This window comes from Sus scrofa, chromosome 1, assembly GCF_054392235.1.
Source record: "Sus scrofa isolate SSC_HxYL_T2T_F1_AM1 chromosome 1, Sscrofa_HxYL_maternal_Yorkshire_Landrace_v2.0, whole genome shotgun sequence".
In the NCBI taxonomy this organism is placed as follows: domain Eukaryota; kingdom Metazoa; phylum Chordata; class Mammalia; order Artiodactyla; family Suidae; genus Sus; species Sus scrofa.
Window position 1 is genome coordinate 114,048,490 of NC_139383.1, and position 22,178 is coordinate 114,070,667.

General features: G+C 41.3%; 1 protein-coding gene across 50 annotated transcripts in view; it reads right to left on the reverse strand.

Annotated features, from left to right (window-relative positions):
- TCF4 (transcription factor 4) overlaps window positions 1–22,178 on the reverse strand; it is a 365,126-nt gene that overhangs the window by 5,518 nt on the left and 337,430 nt on the right. For 19 of the 50 annotated variants that reach the window (XM_084966820.1, XM_084966808.1, XM_084966752.1 and 16 more), the window contains 3 exons: window positions 6,124–6,259; window positions 4,314–4,476; window positions 822–1,051 (listed from right to left, as the gene is read on the reverse strand). In XM_084966820.1, the coding sequence (XP_084822946.1) occupies window positions 822–1,051; window positions 4,314–4,476; window positions 6,124–6,259 (529 nt within the window). Of the gene's footprint in view, window positions 1–821; window positions 1,052–4,313; window positions 4,477–5,990; window positions 6,036–6,123; window positions 6,260–22,178 lie in introns of all 50 variants that reach the window. The other 31 variants (XM_021093465.2, XM_084966831.1, XM_021093580.2 and 28 more) reach the window with 3 other exon arrangements.

Consider the following 22,178-nt stretch of genomic DNA (forward strand, 5'->3'; position numbering starts at 1 on the left):
TGTGCCATATATATATGAATATATGAATACTACTCAGTCATAAAAGGAATGAAATAATGACACTTAGAGCAACATGGATGCAACTAGAGATTATCATACTAAGTGAAGTAAGAAAGACAAATACCATATGATATCACTTATAATGTGGACTCTTTATGGAATGGCATAAATGAACCTATCTACAAAACAGAAAAAGACTCACAGACACAGAGAACAGAGTTGTAGTTGCCAAGGGAGAGGGGGGAAGGGGGAAGAGAGTGGGATGGACTGGGAGTTTGGGGTTAGCAGATGCAAACTATTACATTTTGAATGGATAAGCAATGAGGTCCTACTGTACAGCACAGGGAACTCTATCCAATCTCTTGGGATAGATCATGAAGAAAGATAATATAAGAAACAGAATGTATATATATGTGTGACTGGGTCATTTTGCTGTACAGCAAAAATTGACATAACACTGTAAATCAACTGTACTTTAATTTAAAAAAAGAAATAGGCAAAAGGACCTTAGGAACAAAACTAGTGAAATCTGAATAAAGTCTGTATTTCAGTTAATAGTAACAAACCAAGGTTGGTTTTCTTAGTGTGATAAATGCACCATAGTCATATAAGATGTGGACATAAGGGAACTAGAACTCTGCACTATCTTCGCAACTTTTCTGTAAGTCAAAAAGTACCCTAAAATTTAAAAAATATAAAGAAACAATGATGCTGAAGGATGCTTAAGAGTCTGCTCTCTGCTACCACTCTCCTATCAGCTCCCTCCAGCCCTGGGCTTCCTCGGGTGACCTCTGCGAGAAGGCCGACTGGCTTGCACTGACCTCGGACTTGCTGCTCCAGGCTGAGGATGACGGCCACAGCCTGGTGGAGGATCAGGAGCTTGGTCTGGGGCTTATCACTCTTGAGGTGGAGCTGCACCATGCGGCCCAGCTCCTTGAATGCCTCATTGATGTCTCGGACACGCAGGCGCTCTCGGGCGTTGTTGGCCATCCTCCGCTCCTTCTCCCGCTCTGCCTTCTGCTCCGGTGTCAGGTCCTCATCATCATTATTGCTGTGGGACAAAAAGGATGCAACGTTTTCTAATGGTGTGGGGGAAAAGATGGTTTCTAAATTCCTTTTGCTTTCTTCCCAGTTTTCGGGGAACTTCTCCATCTCAAGCTCTTGTCCTTGGCAGAATTTTCCATCCACCTGAGCTTGGCGCTGCTTTAGGTGGCTGTGCTGGTCCCTACATGAGAACGTTTGGTGTCTCCCAGACATGAAACCCAAACCCAGCAGGACAGGTTTAAGTTGGGGCCCAGGGTGCACCATGTTCATGGAGGGAAACAAAAAGAAAAACAAAACCTTTATCCATAAGGCTACACACTGCAAAGCAGGTCACAGTCAACTTCAGCTCAAGCTACACTTCAGGACCACAATTCAGAAGGTATTTTAGATTGAAGCTGGTTTTTAACTTTCATACTGTGACATCTGAAACCTGAAGAAAACCAGTGATTGAAAAATAATGTGGATAGGTTAAAATTAACATGATGCAGCTTAAAGAGGATTAAGAAGGTCCTCCATTCAAGAAAACAGAGCCAGGGGATTGAAGTCAAGGGCCTATTGTCTATACCAGCTTGGGAGGCTTGGTGAGTCCACTAAATGTATGTGGGGCCTCACTTTCTCCATGTATTGAAACATGATCTCCCTGGCCTTTAACATTATAGATGTTTACGATCCTCCAATCAAGTTGGGGAAACCTGAGCTGATAAGAGTTACATGCAAAACAAACAAAACCTGACCCAACCCAAACACATACTGGTGATCAATGACCATGACCTTGTTGTGAGTCAGAAATGAAGTCAAAAAGCTGATCTTTGATTGTGAGAATAGAAATATTATATGATTGTTATCAAAGGCATGGTTGGAGCCAGGCATCTGGAAAGATGAGATGACTTCTGTTTCTGGGTGTCATGCTGACAAATTAGAAACTTTTGAATGGGGGTGGGGTGGGGGAATAGGAATGATAAGCCGCCTGGAAAGCATGTCATAGCAGGAAGATTTCACGGCATCAAGGCTTTAAATAGTTCCTGGGTGATCACGTCAAAAAGAGAGGTGTGGGAGATGTCTTGCCTCGGGAAGGTAGGAGAGAAAGAGAACTCTTCGAGGGGAACAGTCTGAATGAACACAAGTGAAAAGCTTTGGGGGGGGTTTGAGAGATATAAAAGAAGAAGTAAACTTCATTCAAAAAAACAGAGTCTCCATCTCAAGAAACAACATGGAGGATGCGAATTAACCTAAATTCAGTCCTTAACTGAACTCAAGGACTATCCAGGTTAGCTTCTACGTTAAAATCCCATGAATCTGAAATGGGCACAGAATAGAGATGATAATCACAACCTTTCAAAGGTGGAGGAACACAGGGGAGGTTATCTACTCAATTTAATGTACACATAATGAATATTGGCTTAAAATGCACAGCTCCGAGTCTTCCCCTGGAGAACCTCTGGGTAACTTCCACATTGCAATAAGAATCCACTAGGACAGAGAAGCCCCAGTCAGTCAGAAATGGAGCGGTGTTCTTGGGTTGTAGCACAAGCTAAGTAAGCCAAGAACACTTGTAAGGGAAGGAGGGAAGAAGCCAGCAAGGAAAGATGCTGGAAGACTTGGCTCATCTTCCCGCAGGTTAAACTCCCTTCCAGATGGGACTGTCTGCCTAGGAGGTGTGGGGATGAACACTGAACTGAACCCACTGGAAAGTGCTCCCTTTCTCTGCCATCTGATTCTCCTCACTTCCCCTGCCAGTCTCCCTCTCTCTCTCCCACCCATGACCTCTGCTGATGCCAAGGAAATCAAGGTTACTATCAATTCATGTCCACGTTCCATGTCACAAATAGGCTGTAATGAGGGAAAAGAGAACAGAGTCGAGTTTCTGCCGGTCCTGTCCTGAAGTTAACAATTTGGGTAAGGTTTTTACACAGTGAACATGTGCCATGCCTTTTCCAAAGTGGGCCTCGAAATGGGAACTTGTTTTCCAAAGGTATTCAGGCCAATAGCCAATCAGAATTGATTCTCCACTTATAACTAAGGTGGTGAAGTGAACAAAACTGCCTAGAAAAGGAAAGCATTGCTTTACACCACAGTTTTGGAGGCCTGAAGTAAATGTCCAATTTACACCACAGTTTTGGAGGCCTAAAGTAAATGTCCAAAGAGTGACCTTTTAAAAGAAGAAGATTCTTAACAGTGAGTTAAAATGCTGTACTGAAACTTCAAAAGAATCCATTGATATGCACGTGTTATGGTCACTAGTTAAGTTACCAACAGCTGAGTGAACTAACAAAGAAGTTGCTAAGGATGTAAAATGCCCTCCTTGGGATGTCTTACTACCGTGGCCAGGAGTCAGGAAACTCTAGTAATGGTGAAAAGGTGTAAGCTTGATGCTTCCAGACTTTTTGAAACTGTGGTTGAATTTATAACAAAATTTATCTCAGAAATTATAACAGCACTATAAAGGCACATCAAAGTCCAATAAAGGAATTAAATGAAAAGGTGGCATCTTCTTAACTCCTACAGGACAGCAGGTTCAACCTTGAGAATGACAGCCTTTAAAAGGGAGGTATCGTCTTAGTACAATTCATTTAGTTTGCAAATAAAAACAATCCAAGGGAACTAAGGCAAAGAACATGGGTATCATGATATATATATAAAAAAATCTGATTATCAGATTAAAGTCCAAGGAGACAGATTCTAATGTAAAGATATTGGGGACTTAGGAAAACCAATCAGAAACTATTTTCCTGCATTGTTGCATTTTCTGTAGAATGGAGTAGCCAGGAGGGGAAAAAAAAAAAAAAAAAAAGGAGCAATTTAGATATTGCTCTTCTATATCTAAACATGTTTAGGATAAAGCTGGAAAATCAGTACTTTTCTACTTCTGAGGTAAGAAAAAAGTTACAGTTGCATGTACATCAATTGAGCTTTCATCTTGGCTAAGATTTCTTTTAAGAAATATTTTCAGAAGAACATTTCTGACCAAATTTGTAGAATTAAGCATAGTTTTACAAATCGACTGCTTGCATTTGAATCAATTACAAATTGTTTTTGCCGTGTGTCATTATCAGCCCTGGGTCCAAATTCATAAATGCAAAGACAGTTTCAGCTTTCCTAGAGTATAGGCATCTCAAACGATGCTCGGTCTCTAGAGTAAGCCTTTCGTTTTTCTTTTCAGCTGCAGATTTACCTGCCAGGAAAAAACAGAATAGTTTCTTCCCGTTCTGTTCACTTCATCAAAGTCCAATAAAGGAATTAAATGAAGCGACAGTATTATATACTGTTACCTAGATCTTGACCTAGTAATGGATTTGATATCCTTCTTGTCGTCATCTAATTTCTTGTCCTCGGAAGATTTCGTGTCTTGCAGGTTTTCGTCACCCTCGTCGTCGGACTTGATCTCAGAGCTGCCGGAGGAGACACTCTGGCCCTGCAATCCTGGCGGCATGCCTGCAGGAAAAAAAAAAAAAAAGAGAGAGAGAGAGAGACCAGGTGACACGGCCACCAAAGCCTTGATGCACAGACACGCACACCCCAGGCTGGAGAGCTGCCAGCTCCACAGTGCAGACTGCCGAACTGCGATCTGTCACTTTTTTCATGCTCTTTGGTGAAGTTTCAAAAATGCACCTGCGGAAACAAGTTTTCCCTGCATTGGCTCTGAGGTTAAATTCTATTTTGCAATCTTTTGGAGTAGATGGTAATTTCACTGTCTACAAAACATCAACTTAATTGCAATGAAAATCATAATCATGAAAATCACACACCTCAATGTTCTGATTAAGAACCCAAGTAAATATCAGCTATTATATTGAGTTTCTTCCATATGCAATGATTTAATAGAAAAATGTCCTTAAAATATAATTCCCAGGGAGTACGCTAAATATGTACAGTCAAGGCTTCAATAGATACCCTAATGAAATTCCGAAATTAGGCTTCTCTTATCCTCCAGGAGTAATCAGCATTTAAAAATGGTACATATGGAAAGCAGTTACTTGCTCACTGAAGACTTTACTAGCTTTATCACTGTTAACTTTCTAAGAGCAAAATGTATTTTCTACTCTGGCCCTAATGTAATCATTCATTTCTGGGGCAGATATGTGTCTATTTGCTATTTCTTCTATTTGTAATCTGTGAAGTCTAGGATCTTGTCACTCAAAATCTGGTCAGTGGGCCAGGAGCATTCTTATTTCCTGGGAGTTCCTTATGCTCCTGGGAGCCTAAGAGAAATGCAGAACCCCAGGCCAACTGAATCAAAATTGGCATTTTACCAAGATCCTCAGGTTGTGCTCATATGGTTGCTGGTCGAGGACAGAGAAAGAAAACCCAAAGGCTCTTTAAAAGAAAGGACCATCACAGTATTGCTAGTCAGATAAAAATGGGCAGGCATACCACATACATAATTACCACTCAGATGCATACAATGTCTAAGAGGTGGGAAAATGCTTACCCGTATTGATTCTTGCGGCAATGTTATCATTTTTATTCTCAACAGGAGGGGGAGGAGAGGTTATGTAAGTGTCCCCTAGTCACCTAGCCGGCCAGTCAATGGGGAGTCTGGGACCCAGGTCTTGCCCTGGCAGCACCACCTCCAGAGGTCACAGAAAGTTGACGGGAGTCAGTGGTAGGAGGTGGTCCTGCCACAAGTCCTAGGGGCTTGATGACTCAAGAGCAAAAATCATCCAACCAAGTTCCATGTTTTAAATGTACCTGCATTTCCGTCCATCTTACACAACAAAAGCCATTTCCTTCCTTCCTATCCATTTGGAAATATCATGTGCAGGCTGCAACTAACCACATTAGAGGTCCTGAACGAGCACAATGTGGAAATAGCTAAAATAAAATTTCCTCTCATCAGTCTGTTGTCTCATTCCCTGCTGAAATAGTCGTAGGACTTCAGAGGATGCTGGAGGAAAACAGTGACCGAAGAAACACAATTAGCCAGCTCCGTTTGCCCATTTACTTACCATTTTTTGGATCAAAATGGATTCTTGGTTTTCTGCCAGTGCTTCCTGAGGGATGAATGCCAAGTAAGCATGGGATTAACACTGGATCCATTGTTTCAGTGAGGTCAGAAGTGGCCCTCCGGGGCGGACCTACCTCTGTAAGGGTCCTGGGGTGGGTTCAAATCAGGGGAAGTTGCAGACTGGACAGGAAGCTGTGGTACTGGAACCTGGTTTGGGACAAGAGAATGGCTGCCCCTCAGGGCCACGCCGTCTTCACGATGGGCCCCAACCTGCAAGGGGGAGAGGAACTGTAGAGATGAGTGGGAACCAGAGGTGTGCCAGCTATTTATTTCCGGGGGCAGCCAGGACCCACTTAAGGAAGGCTAGCCTTTGAAAAACAATACTCCCAAATGCATCTCACTAGAGGGCGCTGAAGGACCACATATGCACCTAGAGTCCCCAGCAAAAAACACTTTGAGCTCCGTAAGATGCCGTGCTGTACATTCAGTGACAAATATGGCAGAGTAGCTCAGGCAGGTAAAACGTCAAATTGTCTCCCAGGGTGCTGCAGTGGAGCGCACTGATTCGTACCCATCTGTCTTCTATCATGTCCGCCAACAGATCTGACAATTATCTTAATGCCCATATGCTTAATTGTGGGCTTCTCAATTCCCCCATTGCTATCGGAAATCCTACAGGAATTTCAATTTGGCATTCGACTTTCATTTCAGGGGATAAGATTCTCAGGCCTGCCATTTTTTTTTTTCCATAATGCCAGCTAAGCCTCTGACAGCGGAAGCTACAGCAGTATGGGACATAGCCCCTGCTCGGTACAAATATAATAAAATGTCACCTGGCTTTCCAAAACTGGCAGCCCATTCCAAATTAATGTTTACTGTATTTCATCAGCTGCTGAGTTCCAAATCCAAAGGGGGACCGTTTCTGCCAATGCCACCATACCGGAAAATGTACCAATAAAGGTTTTATTAAACACACCAGTAATGCCATCATTGCCATGCAAAGATGTTTGGACATTTTTCCATTTTTTTCTTCCTTCACTATTCTGATCCTAGGAAGACGCCATATTGTGAACACTCTCCAGGCTTCCAAGAATAAAATTATAGAGTAGAGCATGATGCCTTGGTCTGCAAAAATTACCGCTGAGCTTTTTATTAACTACTACTACCACCTACACTCTGGGGTCCAGAGATGTTGAATTTGTAGCACTGAGACAGCAATTGCTGACTTTACAGAGTACCCCTTCAAGTAAGACCATTAAGCACTTGCAAACCAGAAGGAACATGAGTAGTGTTTTTGCTGGCATTTCCAAGTAGGTATTTATTTTCTTGGCCTATTGTTAAGTGAACATTTACACAGGACAGTGAGGTCTAGCATTAGAAATATCTATCTATAAATTTATACTGCTATGAATCAAAAAGTATAATTTTTTCCAATCTAAAACATAAAACCACAAAGCAGAATCTTCACCCATTTGCTACCCAACATTTTTAAAGAGATAAGAATCTCCTTTTAAATAGTAGGAATTTGAACTGATAACAATGCAACTCATAGAACCAAAGGAAGCCCGTGCTACCTCAAGGCAGCCTAGTATAAAGCGTCACCTTCATATGCTCCAAAATAGTACAGAAGAAAATAATTCGGGGGGAGAGGGAAGGGTCATATACATCATGCTCAGATTCAAAAATGCAACAAGAACAAAACTATTATAGATAGAATAGATAAACGACAAGGTCCTAGTGGATAGCACAGGGTATCTTCAACATTCTGTGATAAACCGTAATGGAAAAGAACATGAAGAAGAATCTCCCTATCTCTCTCTCTCTATGTATCTATTTATCTATATCACTTTGCTGTACAGCAGAAGTTAACACAACACTGTAAACCAACTATACTTTAATAAAGTATATGTATAAAAGAGTTACAATAAAATACAGCAAGAAGGGCAAAGGATTTAAGGGCTGGGAAGCATCAGGAATGCTGTAGCTGAGACATCTGAGGAGGCTAATGCTGTCTGCCACCTGTGTGCCGTGTCCCTTCCGAGAACAGTTTGAACAGTAGTTATTTAGTTTCTATGTAGGTATTTCAAATACACTGAGACCCTGATTATCTTGCAAAGCAGCTCACTCCATTTTCACAAGTTGACTTCTTTATACATTCTACCCACTGGTTCTAGTTTCAGTTTCCAGAGTTCCATGGACTAAGTGTCAGTGCTTTTCACATATTTAACACCACTGCCATGCCACTCCCGTCTTTCATCTGTAACTGAAGCCTGATCTCTTCTGGGCAGACCATGCCCAGTTCTTCAACCATTCCTCACGCTTTGTGTAGGTTTTTATTTTCCTTCTGAACCTATTTTTCCATTTGTGCATTTAGAAGACAGATTCAATCGATGACTATCCTTTCAATCTAAGATGTCAACTTGCAGGCATGCATTTTAGAGGCCTTGATCAAGTGGTAGCTCTTTAAGACTGTCAATCCATGTTAACATAAATAATTACCCAAGTGCTGATTCTCAGTTACTGGCATTCCCAATGGATTTAATTTCTCTCCACAAAGGATGATTCTAAGGTGGAATCACTGAAGGTGAGCACAGCAGAGAGGTACCCTCCTTCTATTTTAGAATCATTCTATTAAAACTCTCAAGCCTTCTTTGTGGGTGGCTAAGATGCAATTTAAGGTTAATATTTCACTTTGCAATTGAAACACACTCAGTTATTACTCCCCAATATTTCTTCTTCTTTTTTTCTTTCTTTCTAGATTACATTTAATTTTTAAAAGAGGGTAAAAGAACCCACAACCAATCGCCTTTCTATTTTCTTGGCCTCAACTGTTATGAAAGACAGTGTAACTGAGAGAAAATCACACCACAGTGAGAATCAATAATGCATAGATTCTACCTGTAAATGGTCTTTGTTAGCTGGATAATCAAGAGTAAGTTATTCCAATCCAAAATGGAGAAAATAATACTGGAAGTTTTATAGAATAAGTCCCACATTTATTGCAAGGCGCAGCAGTATACAAGACAGCTGGTACACAATAATTCAAAATACTTGTATGTATTCTAGTTGAAAATACTTGCAGACCACATAAAAATAAGAGTCTATGCAGTTCAAGAACCCTTGGAACTCAAGCTACTTTCACTTATGATCCTCTTTGTACCGTCTCTCTTTTGTTCACATCCATTTGATTTGAAATCTCTCTCCTGCACAATGAGAGTAAAATCTTAAGTGATACTGTAAGTATGATTGCAAAGATACATGTTCCAATTAGATTTTTGGATTTTAGGTCATGCATGTGATCTAAATCTATCTATTTTCTGGAGATCATCTTAGATCATGTCAGGTACGATATCATTTTCCATAGAGTAAATTAGAAACAAAGCTATCCTTGATATTCGAAGGATACTGCAAACTATGCACAGTCTAGGTCAGATGAATGGCTAATGAGAGGTCCAGATCCATGGACCTACCTAATGAGCATGATTCTCTGGGATCAATTCCACTGCCTGTGGCTCCGGAATAGCATTCCAATCTGGAGAATTAGCTTTGCTTTGCTTGTTTCCTTGGCCACAGACAGCATTTCCTAACCCTATTTACTTCTTCCTCAGAAACATGATTTCTAGTCACATAAGAGACAAGGAAAAGGACATAGTGAATGGCCAGCACAAGCCCATCAATAGAATAACTCAGAAATAGACAGAGGAACCAATACTATTATCTGTACATCTGAAAGTCAGGGTGCGTCCGCCTACAAATATATAATGATGCAATGAGAAGAAAAGCAGATTCCTTTTACCTGCCAAGTGATTCTAAGGATGGCACTGAGAAAATCCATACTTCATTAAAGCCCTATTTTGATAACCTCTTCATCTAGGTAAGCAACAGTTGAAAGTTAAAAGGCAGCCTACGAAAACAGTGAATTGTATCAATATTGATTGTAATTTTTTTGCAGTCTTTAAGAACAGAGTTTCTTATTGTCACAGACAATATGATTTCAGATATATCTATACTAGTAGAAGAGAACTAAAATCTAAAAATTATTCAATAATTGTGAACTGACTGATCAAAATAGTCCATTTATTAATCCAACAAGTATTTCCTCATCTAGCCTCTGCTTGTCACTCCACGAGGTGCTGGGGACAGGATGGGGAATAACGTAACTTATCCGAGGCCTCTGCCCCTCTGGAACTTAAGAGTGAACGTTGGATTTTGGTGGGATTTTAGTGGAGTGATCCATTTGTTTGTGGGGTTTAACAGTAAGGACTAGAAACTCAGTCCAGCTCGCTCAAGTAAAAGGAGATTTAACAGGAAGAATTCTGTGACCCAGGTTTTGGGCCTGGAGAACTCTTAGGACCTAAGGCTACACCTCGTCTCTTAGGGGTTATTGGAATGGACTCTCTCCTCCTCCAGCTGGTACCTTTGTCTCTGTCTGGCTTCTGCCCACTCAGGACAATAACCTGAACACTTCTCTTCCTTTATGGGAGCTCCCAGGACATCTTTTCATGTTCTGAACCCACTGTGAACTCTTTTTCTTAGTATGTCCAAGTTCAGACCGCCAAGATCATCTGATGGCGCAGCTCATCATTTAGAAGCAGACCATGTGCCATCTGATGAATAGGCTGGCCTGGGATCAGGTGTACTCATCCCTGGTCCAAAGAGCTACAAAAGAAGAAGGGGCAAGGGCATGTGGTCCCAACATGGTGGCCCCTTCCTCAGGCGCAGTGAATCACGCCTCTTCTGTGCCAATAGCTACATTTCACTGAATCTTGGGCAAGCAATATTCAAATTCTGACACTGCTATTATTTATTTATTTATTTATTAGTTTGTCTCTTTAGCACTGCACCTGCAGCATATGGAAGTTTCCAGGCTAGAGGTCCAATCGAAGCCATAGCCACCGGCCTACACCACAGCCACAGCAATGCAGGATCAGAGCTGTGTCTGTGACCTAGGCCACAGCTGATGGCAACGCCGGATCCTTAACTCACTGAGTAAGGCCAGGGATCAAACCCACGTGTCCTCATGATTACTAGTCGGGTTCGGTAACTTCTGAGCCACAATTCTCAGCTATTGAAATTCTCCTGTGTGACTTTATCATTGGGAATAATTAAATACCTTTAGAAGGTATTTAGAAGGTATTACTCCTTTTGAATCACATAAACACCGTATAATTTTAAATAATCTTACTTTTCAAGAAATGGATTGGTATTTTAAAAACACTTTTCAATCACAGTATGTAGACTTTAAGGGCCTGGGGAGACTTGAATGCTAGTTAGGACAAACTTCTTATTTTATAGAGAAGAAAGATGAGGCCGAAAATGGTTAAGTGACTTAGCGAACATTTGGTTAAAGGACTACAACAGATTTTGAACTTGGAAAACTTCTAACAACATTGAGCAATCTGGGTTCGTATCAATATACCCACATGCACAGACGGGGGTGGGTAGAGTTAATGGACAAAAAGGGGTTACCTCCTGGAATTTTCATTTTATACACACTGTGTGTATGTGTGTGTGTGGGTAGGTGGGTGTGCAGTGTGCGCAGATACAGGTATGAAAATCATTTTAGTTTTCTCTATCATAGGGGAAAAAAATATCATAGTTCACCAACTCAGGCCAAGGCCAAGATGTCTAACTAAATTACAAAATTTAATATTTGCCACAACTCCTCCAACACAAACAGATTTAAAAGATATGCGGCTTCAAATTAGGTGGCTGTTGGCAAGGCTGTTTTTACGTGGGGATGCACACAGAGCATCCTGGTAAATATCCTTATCCTGATCCTCAAGCTAATAACAAACACCACGAACAAAAAAGACATTCACTGTTTCTGCTCTTTGTTTCCAGGGAGTATTGTGAAAGTAATTATTCTGTTGTATTTAAGAGGCCTATTTCATGGATGGGAAAATGTATTAAATTTCATTTGGCAGTTATTCAATCCTTGTTAATGTTATCTCCAGAGATAACTGCTTCAAAAACAGGCTTTCAGAGCCCAGTTCTTTCTCCTCTCTACCATAATCTTTCTAAAAGAGTTCAGGACGGGAACTTTGAGAAACTTGTCAGCAACTTCTAGACCAAGCGACACTGACACAGAACCAGAAAGGCTGTTAGAAACATTTTAGTCTATCAAAACGAAAGTTGGCCTTTAATGGCATCTGGTTCAAAATCTTCCTTGTGACAGAGGTGGTTTTTTTTTTTTTTTTTTTTTTTTTAGAAAGAAGAGAAATCACAACAGAAAAATGGGACAAAAGAAAAAAGTCTTGGCCACTTTTACTTTTCTCTCTTTCTCTTGTTTTGCCATTATCATAAAAAAAAAAAACAAAGTTCAAGAGCTTTTTTTACTATAATTAGGCACCTATTGACAGAGAAAACTGTCTGAACTGTAATCTCTCCATGAAATATCAATTATACATGACAGTGGTAGGGTGCTAGATTTCAGTTTCAATTATCTTGCCAGATCTGTGTCATATTGGAGGAAAGCAAACATTTCCCCAAATGTGCAAAAATACCACTTAGTCCAAAAGGTGCATCTTTTAAAGAGGTGGGAAGGGGTCATGCAAACTTTTTTTTAATAGTTCACAGACAGGAACTTGGAAGTTCAGGACAAAGTGGTGGTAGACACTGGGACGAACAAAACTAGAGCCACTGAATTCTGTAGAAAATGAGACTTAGCTCTGATGACCAACTTGTTCGTGTGAAAGCCCTGACATCTGGGACACTCTTCAACCACAAATATAATTTCCACACTCCTCAATTTTAAAAAATTATCAGACCGTTAAAAAAATTCATGTGATAAAACAGTGAAAGGACTTGTCACTAAAGTTAGATCTGGTATCAATGCTTTACTCTGGATTTTGATTCTTAAAATGTTCATTGGGGGAAGACCTCCTAATTTTCTTAAAAGCCTTTTTTTTTTTTTTGCCCCCTAGAAACCTCACAGCTGCCCTTAGGCTTTGCCTAAAATGCAAGGTAATTCCTTTATGGGCAATTCTTGGAACTTTATTTAATGCTTATTCCTCAGCTGGTAAAATAATTTTCGAGAGGATTTAAACTTGAGTTAAATGACCCTGACCTGTCATGTGATCAGCTAGGCTGAAACTCCCACAATGTCTACCAAAATGGTTAAAAAGGAATAATTTTGTGATCTAGTTTAGAGATGCAAATGGCCATCACCTGATTTCAGTTCATCTTTTTTTTTTTTCTTCACTCATAAGTTCCATCTATTAAAACTGTTTCATTTCTCTCCTCTGGATCCCCACCCTGTACCCCCAATTCTCTACATCATTTTCCTACACAGGAAACCAGAACTGGATGTGGCCACCAAGTGGGGACCTAGGTGAGTGGTTAACAGTGTCCATTCAGTCCCGTCCTTGCCCTGGGTTGCAGGTCAGTAAGAGGGAAGGTTGGAGGGAACTAAACTCAACCCATGACCATGTCCAGGGCACCAAGCCCACGTAGCAGAGAGTACAGTGCAGTTTTGCAATTTCTTGTAAGCAGTTTCTCTTGTCTAGAGCGAAGGAAAAGGCGATTGGACAGGATGTTTACTTGGAATTTCTGGTCCCCACCATGTAAGCACATCTGTGTGAGGCTATCTGGCACGCAATGTGCTCTGCAAGTCCATCACTAGGGATTCAGCCATACCTAACTGGACTTTTATTTTTTCAAATGCTTTTCTTATTATCCCAGGATCACCTGCTGATGGTAACCTATTTGGTTTGTTGCAGCATATTGGAAGTTTCCAGGCTAGGGGTCGTAGCTGCCAGCCAATGCCACAGCCACAGCAATATGGGATCTGAGCTGCATCTGCGACCTACACCACAGCTCACAGCTCACAGCAGTGCCGGATCCTTAACCCACTGAGTGAGGCCAAGGATCGACGGAACTCGTGTCCTCATGGATCCTAGTCAGGTTCATTACCACTGAGCCACAGAGGGAACTCCTTGATTATAACCTCTTTGGAAAGGCAATGGCAGTGTAAAGAAGCTTGCCTAAACTAATAAAATATTTCTTCCTCATCATTTCTGAAACACTCAGTTTGTAAATGCTATGTTCTCTGCCCATCACCTGGTCCCTTGCAAATCCAAGTTCATGGCTTTTCAGGTTTCTGTGAATTATGTCTCAGATCAATGCCTTCTGCTTCTGGGTCCTTCACCCAGACACCAGAGAACCATTCCGGCTCCTTCCTATTCCTAAATTCCTTCATCTCAGTCTTCAGGTACCTAGTTGGGGCCCTTCTCTTCCACATCTCTGAGGCTTGAGCTAAGCCCTCCCTCTTCTGTCCGCCAGGGCGGGTTTCCTTCCCCACTGACCCACTGACCACTTCACTTTTATTAGTCCCACTTCTCTTCCTCTTACTCCTCCTGGAAGGTCTGAGTCTCCAGAATTCTCATCATCTTGCTGGGCCTGGACAGGGTTCTCCTGGACTGTTCAGTCTGAATGCCACACACTAGCGGCCACTGTCTAATATGGTAGGGCGTACGTGTCAATGATTTTGTTTAGCTGCTATTCAGAAAGCCTATCCTTGTCCTGAGGTGTAAGCATTCTAAGGGCGAGGGCTGGGTCCTTGTATGGGATCAGACTACCACAAGGTGAATTAGGGGTTTCCTTAACAGTAAAGGATGACACCTATGGCATCTATCTTGGGAGACTATCTGCACTCTAAACGCTTTTGGTACTGCTGAATATAGGTTTAGCATGTTCCTATCAAAAGAAAAAAAAACAAACATTTCATTTAATTCAACAAATGCCCTGAATGTCTATTATATGCAAGACACGATTTAGGTATTTTCAGGAAAAATAATGAACAAAAGATGTGAGTATTACTTTATGGTCTCTTACACCTTACTGGTGGATCAAAACAACTACTATACAAGGCAAAACAAGATGAATGTCATGAAGGGGTACAGGTCGTGAAGGGATTTAAAGATGAGTGAAATCACACTGGATGAAGAAACCAGGGACTACTTTAAGAAGAAGGTGTCATTTTAGGTAGTTTTCAAATGATGGGTAGAATTTTGATATAGATTATCTACAGATCAGCTTAAATGGCATTTAACATTAATTAACATCTCAACTTTAAATGAAAGTTGCTATTTTCACAAGAAGTGCCAATATTTAGATTATGCATATACGAAGCAGCAGCTAAGGACTGCAAATCAACGTGTTTTCACGTTGTCAGAGACATATTTTGGACAAAAAGCAGACTTCTGTAAAGCCCTTTATAAACCTCAATGGTTTTGTTACAAAGTGAGCAACATAGGGCATTTTGGATACAAATGGAACCTCGCTGTATGTGTGTATTATTGGCCCAAATGATTCACTCTTATTTAACTGCAATGAAGTCTTTCATCTCCCAGCTATACAGTAATAGTTTCCATATGACCGGTGGCTCTGCTATAAATAAGATCAAAAGCAAAAGAAAGGATTTAATAAAAGAAAATGACATTAAGAGTAGCATTAAATCAGGGAAAAAAAATACCAATATCCAACTTTTTTTTTTTAAGAGCAAAGCTTCACAGAGCACCAAGCCGTTTCCCCAATATGTCATGAAAAGGCATTTGCAAGTGGTAGGCATGCACAAAATCCATTTGTGTATGCCTGAGAGTGGCAAAGATGAAGTTGGGGGCTGGGAGGTTGGGGAAGAACACCCCCATTTAGAGGCAGGAGGAGAACAGGTACTGGACCAAACAGCAAGTTTCACGCTGTGGAGTTCAAGGGAATGGGCCTGTGGCGGACGTCCATCCACTGCTCTGTCCTTGGCTCTTCTATTTAATGGAGATGGACTTTTTGGTAATCCTGAGTCTCTCAGAGAATCATAACATTGCTCAACTCGACTACATAAGTTCTGAGAAAGGAAGTTTTTTTTGGCAATGCACAGTGACCCGATACGAAGAGCCAACTTCCCAAACAAATTTTCTTCTAGTTCTTTAAAAAAAAAATTACAATGTTAATCTCTATTCCCGACTGGATAAACAGCTGCTAATAACCTCCAGCGCCCAAGGGAGGAGTTCATTTCCTTTCATCTTCAGTCTGGTGGATATCTGACGTGCACTGGACTTTAGCGATTCCACATGTTTTGTGCTTTGCCATGCAAAACTGCCTGGCCTTGCCCATGCAGGTCCCTCTTCTTTCCTTCTTTGAGACCGCATCCAGAAACTCAGAGGATGGACCAGGCTCTGGGACTACTTATTTGAAACTGTAGTTCTTTTTACTGTGGGTGTATTTAGAGAGGAAATGCAAGTACATAAAGGAAGTTAAAGGCTTGGACCTTCGTTTTTGAAGCCTTGGGAGGGAAACAGCCATTTCAGAGAGAGCTAATTACGCACTCAAGGGCTGGCTACGTTCAAAGATACTCTATTTCTAACAGCATCTCGAACGTGATTACTTTATCTGTTTGCCTCCTAAATAAAGGAGCCAACCTCAACACTTTTTCCTCTAATAGGAAGGACTCTGCAGAAGATTATAGGGCCAGCCGGGCCCCAGCGTCTTTCTCACTTGTTCCTGAGCACCTGCTTTTACTGGTGACCTCAGTTCTACACCTCAAGATTCAGACACTTCGCAAAACAGCTTTTTAAACAAAAACCAGCTGTTTCCCATCTAGACTACAGGGGGGAAAATTGGGGGCAGCTTACAGAAACATTACCCAGAGACTACCATTCTCCAATAACTTTCACACACTTTCAGCTCCAAACGAGACCCGGTCCTGTTGCAGAAGCCAGGGAGAAGGCAAAAATGTGAAATTAAAATGTGGAAACTTAACACCGTGGTTTTTGACAATATGTCCAATTAACTGCGTGAAAATGAATGTGGCTATTGTATCAGGACAATGCTTCCCCAAAGATGTCATTTAACTAATACTGGACAGATCTTTCCGTTAAACTCAACTTTATAGTTGTAAGATGATTTATGTATCCAGAGGAAGCTATAATTATGTACAACTTCAAATGCCAATCAATTAGGTAAAATCCCCGCATTTCAGAAATCTGATGTTTAAAGCTTCATTTTTTGTTGTTTAGGTTTTCCTTCCTAAAGCTGCTCTGCCTAAACCCTCTTATTTCGAATCTATTTTACACTTCTGTTTTCTAAGCAATTAAGATACTTTTGATTTGAAAAAAAAATTTACAGCCACAATAAAAGTTAAAATAACACAACAGCCACAGGTTTTGGAAGAAAAAAAAAAAAATACAAAATGGCCAAGGCTGAGTCTTGGCTTTTAAATGGTGCCAAGTTGCTCCAGCATTTTCTGTTTTGGTATGAATGACATAACTGAATTACTTCATGAGCTGCTACTTTAATTCCTAAGGGTGGAAAATTCCATGAGTTAATTTGATTTGGATGTAAAAAATATACACGAAAACTCACTCTTCCTGTGGACTCTCCTGTGAAAGATCCGAGCCAATTGTTGGAGCTGCTGAGCTCCGAGGAGGGCCTTTCCGCCCAGCGCAGCCCTGCCTGGCACACCGTAAGGGCCGGTATCATGGGGTCATTTTCTCACTCCCATCTGCACACATAAGATCCTTTATTTTCTGGGTTTTTTTTTTTTCGATCCTGTTTATTCTGTAATGCCCTCCTCGCCTGCCTCTGTTCAAGTCCGATGCAGGCTTGAATGTGAGCTCAGTGACACATTTTCCTAGTGGTCCCCTAAGGCTGGCCAACGTTCACCCTTCTCTGAATCACTTCTGAGGTCACTTAATCATTCCACGCTACATTATACTTAGTTAGGTACAGACTTGCGTTATCACCCTCCCAGAGTCAAAGGCCCGTGGGCTCAGAGACTTTTTCTTGCACGTTTATGTGTCCCCTAAGGAGCTGAAACACAGACCATGCTGAAGGATGAATAAATATCAGTGTATTTTCTAACCTGTACCATACAGATTTCTCCCTTCAGAAAATCGAACTCCTGAGAAAAAGAGGGTAATACTATTTCTTAAAATGCAAGGGTTGTGTCTTTTCTAAGTGATGGACAGTTTGGCACTGTGGCCTTGTCCCTAATACAGTATAACTGTGCTATGGGAAGTGTCTGTTTTCCCCTCTATTGTTTAAGAAGGAAGTCAAAATGCGTTAAGGTCCTACAGTCTATTTTAAATGTGTTTCTTATAAAACCTTTCCTTTTATTTTTATTGTCTTCAGTTTCTTTCATCAATGTCATAGGTTTCAGGACACAGTTCTTTCACCTTTTTGGTTAAATTCATTCTTAGGTATTTTATTCTTTTCAATTTGATTGTAAATAGCACGGTTTTCTTGATTTCTTTTTCTCTTTTAAAATTATCGTCGATTTACAGTGTTGTGTCAATTTCTGCTGTACAGCATAGTGACCTAGTCACGCATACGCAGACATTCCTTTTCTCAGACTGTCCTCCATTGTGCTCTATCACAAGAGACTGGATATAGTTTCCTATGCTATATGGCAGGACCTTATTCTAAATGTAAGAGTTTGCATCTACCAACCCCAAACTCCCCATCCATCCCACTCCCTCTCTCCTCCCCCTTGGCAACCACAAGTCTGTTCTCTATGTCTGAGTCTGTTCCTCTTTTGTAAATAGGTTCATTTTTACATTTTAAAAGTCAGGAGACAACCATTTTGGCTTTTATATATTTAAATATTTAAAGTTCATGTCACCAGGGTACTAAACACATCCTTTGGGGGAAAATTAAGGAACTAGGTGTGGTTTGTCCTAGAAGTATGGAGAGAAGGGCTTCTTTGGGTTTGACAGTCCAATGCAGACTGACTGTCTCGTTTCTAGGTCATGGGCCTGAGTTTGAGTAAAAAGGAGATTAGGGGAATAAAATGGGGGATATACCTAATTTAGACCCAGTGGGATCTGGACATGCATGGTGCCTCACCATTTGCCTCAGGGGTTGTTAATGGTGAGTAAACGGTCTCACTGCCATGGCTGTATTCGAACCTCTTGACTTGTTTAAGTGAATGCAGAAATAACACATGGTGGGCTCAAGGATTCTACTATGACTGTTGTAACTAACTCATGGTCAAGAGAACTTCTTTAAGTCAGACAGAGGGAGACAGATACTGAATATTCTCAGTTACATGTAGAATCTAGAAAAGTGAACTCTAAGAAGTGAGAGAGGAGAATTCTGGTTGCCAGGGACTGGGGGCTGGGGTGGGGGATGAGGAGATGTCAGTCCAAGGGGATGAACTTATAAGACAAGTTCTGGGGATCTAGTGCACAGCATGGTTACATTAAGAATACTGTCTTGGAGTTCCCATGGTGGCACAGCGGAAATGAATCTGACTAGGAATCATGAGGTTGCGGGTTCGATCCCTGGCCTTGCTTAGTGGGTCAAGGATCCGGCATTGCCATGAGCTGTGGTGTAGGTCACAGACGTGGCTCAGATCCTGTGTTGCTGTGGCTGTGGTGTAGGCTGGCAGCTGTAGCTCCAATTAGATCCCTAGCCTTGGGAACATTCCACATGTCACGGGTGCAACTCTAAAAAAAGCAAAAAAAAAAAGGAATACTGTCTTATATACTTGAAAGTTGTTGAGAGTGGCTCTTTGAAGTTATCAACACCAAAAAAAAAAAAAAAAAAAAAAAAGAAAGAATTACGTGAGGGAACAAGGGGACAGAGGTGTTAACTAACCTTACTGTGGTGGTGGTTTCGTCATACATACATCTATCAGTCGTCACACTATACACCTTAAAATTACATATGCTAGATGTCAATAATATCTCATTAAGGCTGGCACAATTTGTTTTAACTAAAGAGAATTTCAAGTTATTTTTCCTCTCTGCTTCCCCCCCCTTAAGTTTTCTTAAAATAAAGTACAATATTCATACAGATAAAACTTTTCAGTTGAGGTTGCTAATTTGGTTCCAGAAACTTGTGGTAGCTGTGGAGATGAGGAGAGATGGTGGGACATGAGGGACAGGAAAATATCCTCATTAAGGAAAAAAAACCCAATAGTGTAGCCATAGAACAGTGATGTTGATGACTCAGACCTTGGGTGAAATTCTGTAACAGGCTATTTCAAAGGTAGTTTCGAAATGCTCTGACATAGTGGCAATGACCTCTCAAACTCAAGTTTGGTTCTATCAAGACAGGTCTTCCTAGACAAAGCCCATGTCCTCAGTCATGGGGAGGTGGTACACATGGTGTCTTATAACAATGCAACGGACAAAATGAGAAAGTTAGAACCCTGTGAGAGTAAAACTAGGTGGCTATAACTGGCTGAAATAGCAAACCCAAAGAGCGGGGGATGTTGTAAGCATGGAGAGAATGTCCTTAGCACTGACTGACCTTCAGGGTTTTCTGTTCTATGCCCTCCCCTGGTCAACAGTGTTATTCGTGGCCTCAACATAGGAATTAATGGCACCCATCAAAGCTGCCAACAACAGAGCTGGCAGAATATGTGCTTAAATGAGGGCCTCAAGGAGACCTTGAGACTGGAGACAGATCGAAGACTGCTGTATGAAACTCAGGGGGTGTTACGGGGAGTTTGGTACCAGTACACGGAAAAGGGCACAGGGTAACTTGATGGATGTGTGGCTGATGGATTCCAGTATTTATCAGCAGGACGAAATCGCCATGAAATACTGCAAATGAGATGTTTTCAGGTAGCCTTTAATGAAGACAGAATGTACTGAATGGGTTTCGTGGTGCATCCACCCTAGTCTATGCTAATGATTGCTTCAACACTGTTCAATTTGAGATTCTACACAAGGTCCTGGGTACAGGGATGAGCATTTTTTTTAAACTTGGACAAATGCACTGGAAAGTTACAAAGCCAAAGCTTTTTTTTTTTTTGATAAATATGTGGAGATACAAATGTCTAGCCCAGAGGGGGAAAAATACTGAGCAGACTATCTTCAAACAATTTAAAGTTTCTCAAGTATTTGTTGAGTTGACTTAGGGGTAACTCCACTGGGCAGAAAAATAAAAACTTCAAAGGGAAGTAAATTTGGGCTGGACATAAGGAAGAATTTCTAGTGTTTGATGGGCATGGGCTTTGCAGTCTGAGCTACTCACCCTTGGAGGAAGGAGGCTGATAAAGGCTTGGTCACTGCTTGGCAGGGAATCTGTACAGGGATTTGGATGGAGGTGACCTCTAAGGTCCTTGAGATTACATGGTAATCACTGCTTAGAAATGAAGAATGTGCTCAAATATACACAGAGCTCCGAAGAATCAAAATCTATGAAAACTCAAGAGAAACGAGATTGAAAATGACTAGACTGCTATGGATCAGACCTCCTCTGAAAAGGTCCATCTAGAAACAGGCTTTTCTGAGTTCTGCTACTCCCATCACGACACAGAGTAAATGCTACCCAAGATATCACATCACTACCCACTAGCCTCGCTCTTTCTTTCTGTGCCAAATCTGATTGGCAGAGCTAAAGAGCAACATGATGTTACAGGGAGCCAAGGGGCAACTAAAGCATTTTCTTGGTTTCATTAGTTAACAGAATAAGTGTAATACCAGCCACACTTTTGAAATTGCTATGGTATTGGGTTAGAGAGGAAGTGTGCTGTGGCAGTGTCATATTTAGTACCAAGAGTGCTGGTCTTATTGCTGGTTTGCTTGGTTTCTAATCCTAGCTCGGCCATCAACCAGTGAGTATCCATACGTGGGTTACTTCCCCTTTCTGGGCCTCAGTCTTCAGCAGTAAAGTAAGACCACTGGGCTAAATGACTTCTGTGTTGCTTTTAGTATCTAGAAGTCAACGGAACTCTTAAGAACTATGAAAGCAGAACCAACTGAAGCTGTTCATCCTCTGAAGTCCTAAGTGGTAAAAGCACATCTATGTTTAGTGTCAGTTCAATAAAAAGGTGCGTCTTTACCTAATCACTATTCTTTGGATAAATTCTCGCAACCCAAAGTCAAACTATAAATGTTACTGAGAAGAGGGAAGTTGGGCTAAGATTGGCTTATACCAGTGCTTTCTAAAATGCATGTCACATCGTGACCTAGGATGCTAGGAAGGAGCTCAGGTGATGCTGTCCGAACAGGTGTGGGTAGTGAGCTGCAGAGGGCTCCCCCACACCGAGGTTCATCTAGAGCAACTAGATCCTTAGATCACTACTCCTCTCCTAAATGACAATGTGATCCTTCCCTCCTGGATATCAGAGCTGAGCCCCTACTCTCCTATGGGGCCAATGGCACGCCTCAGCAATTTGTTTTTAAATATGTATCCTTTCCTACGAGACTGATCCGCCTGAGAGCAGAGACCACATCTTAGC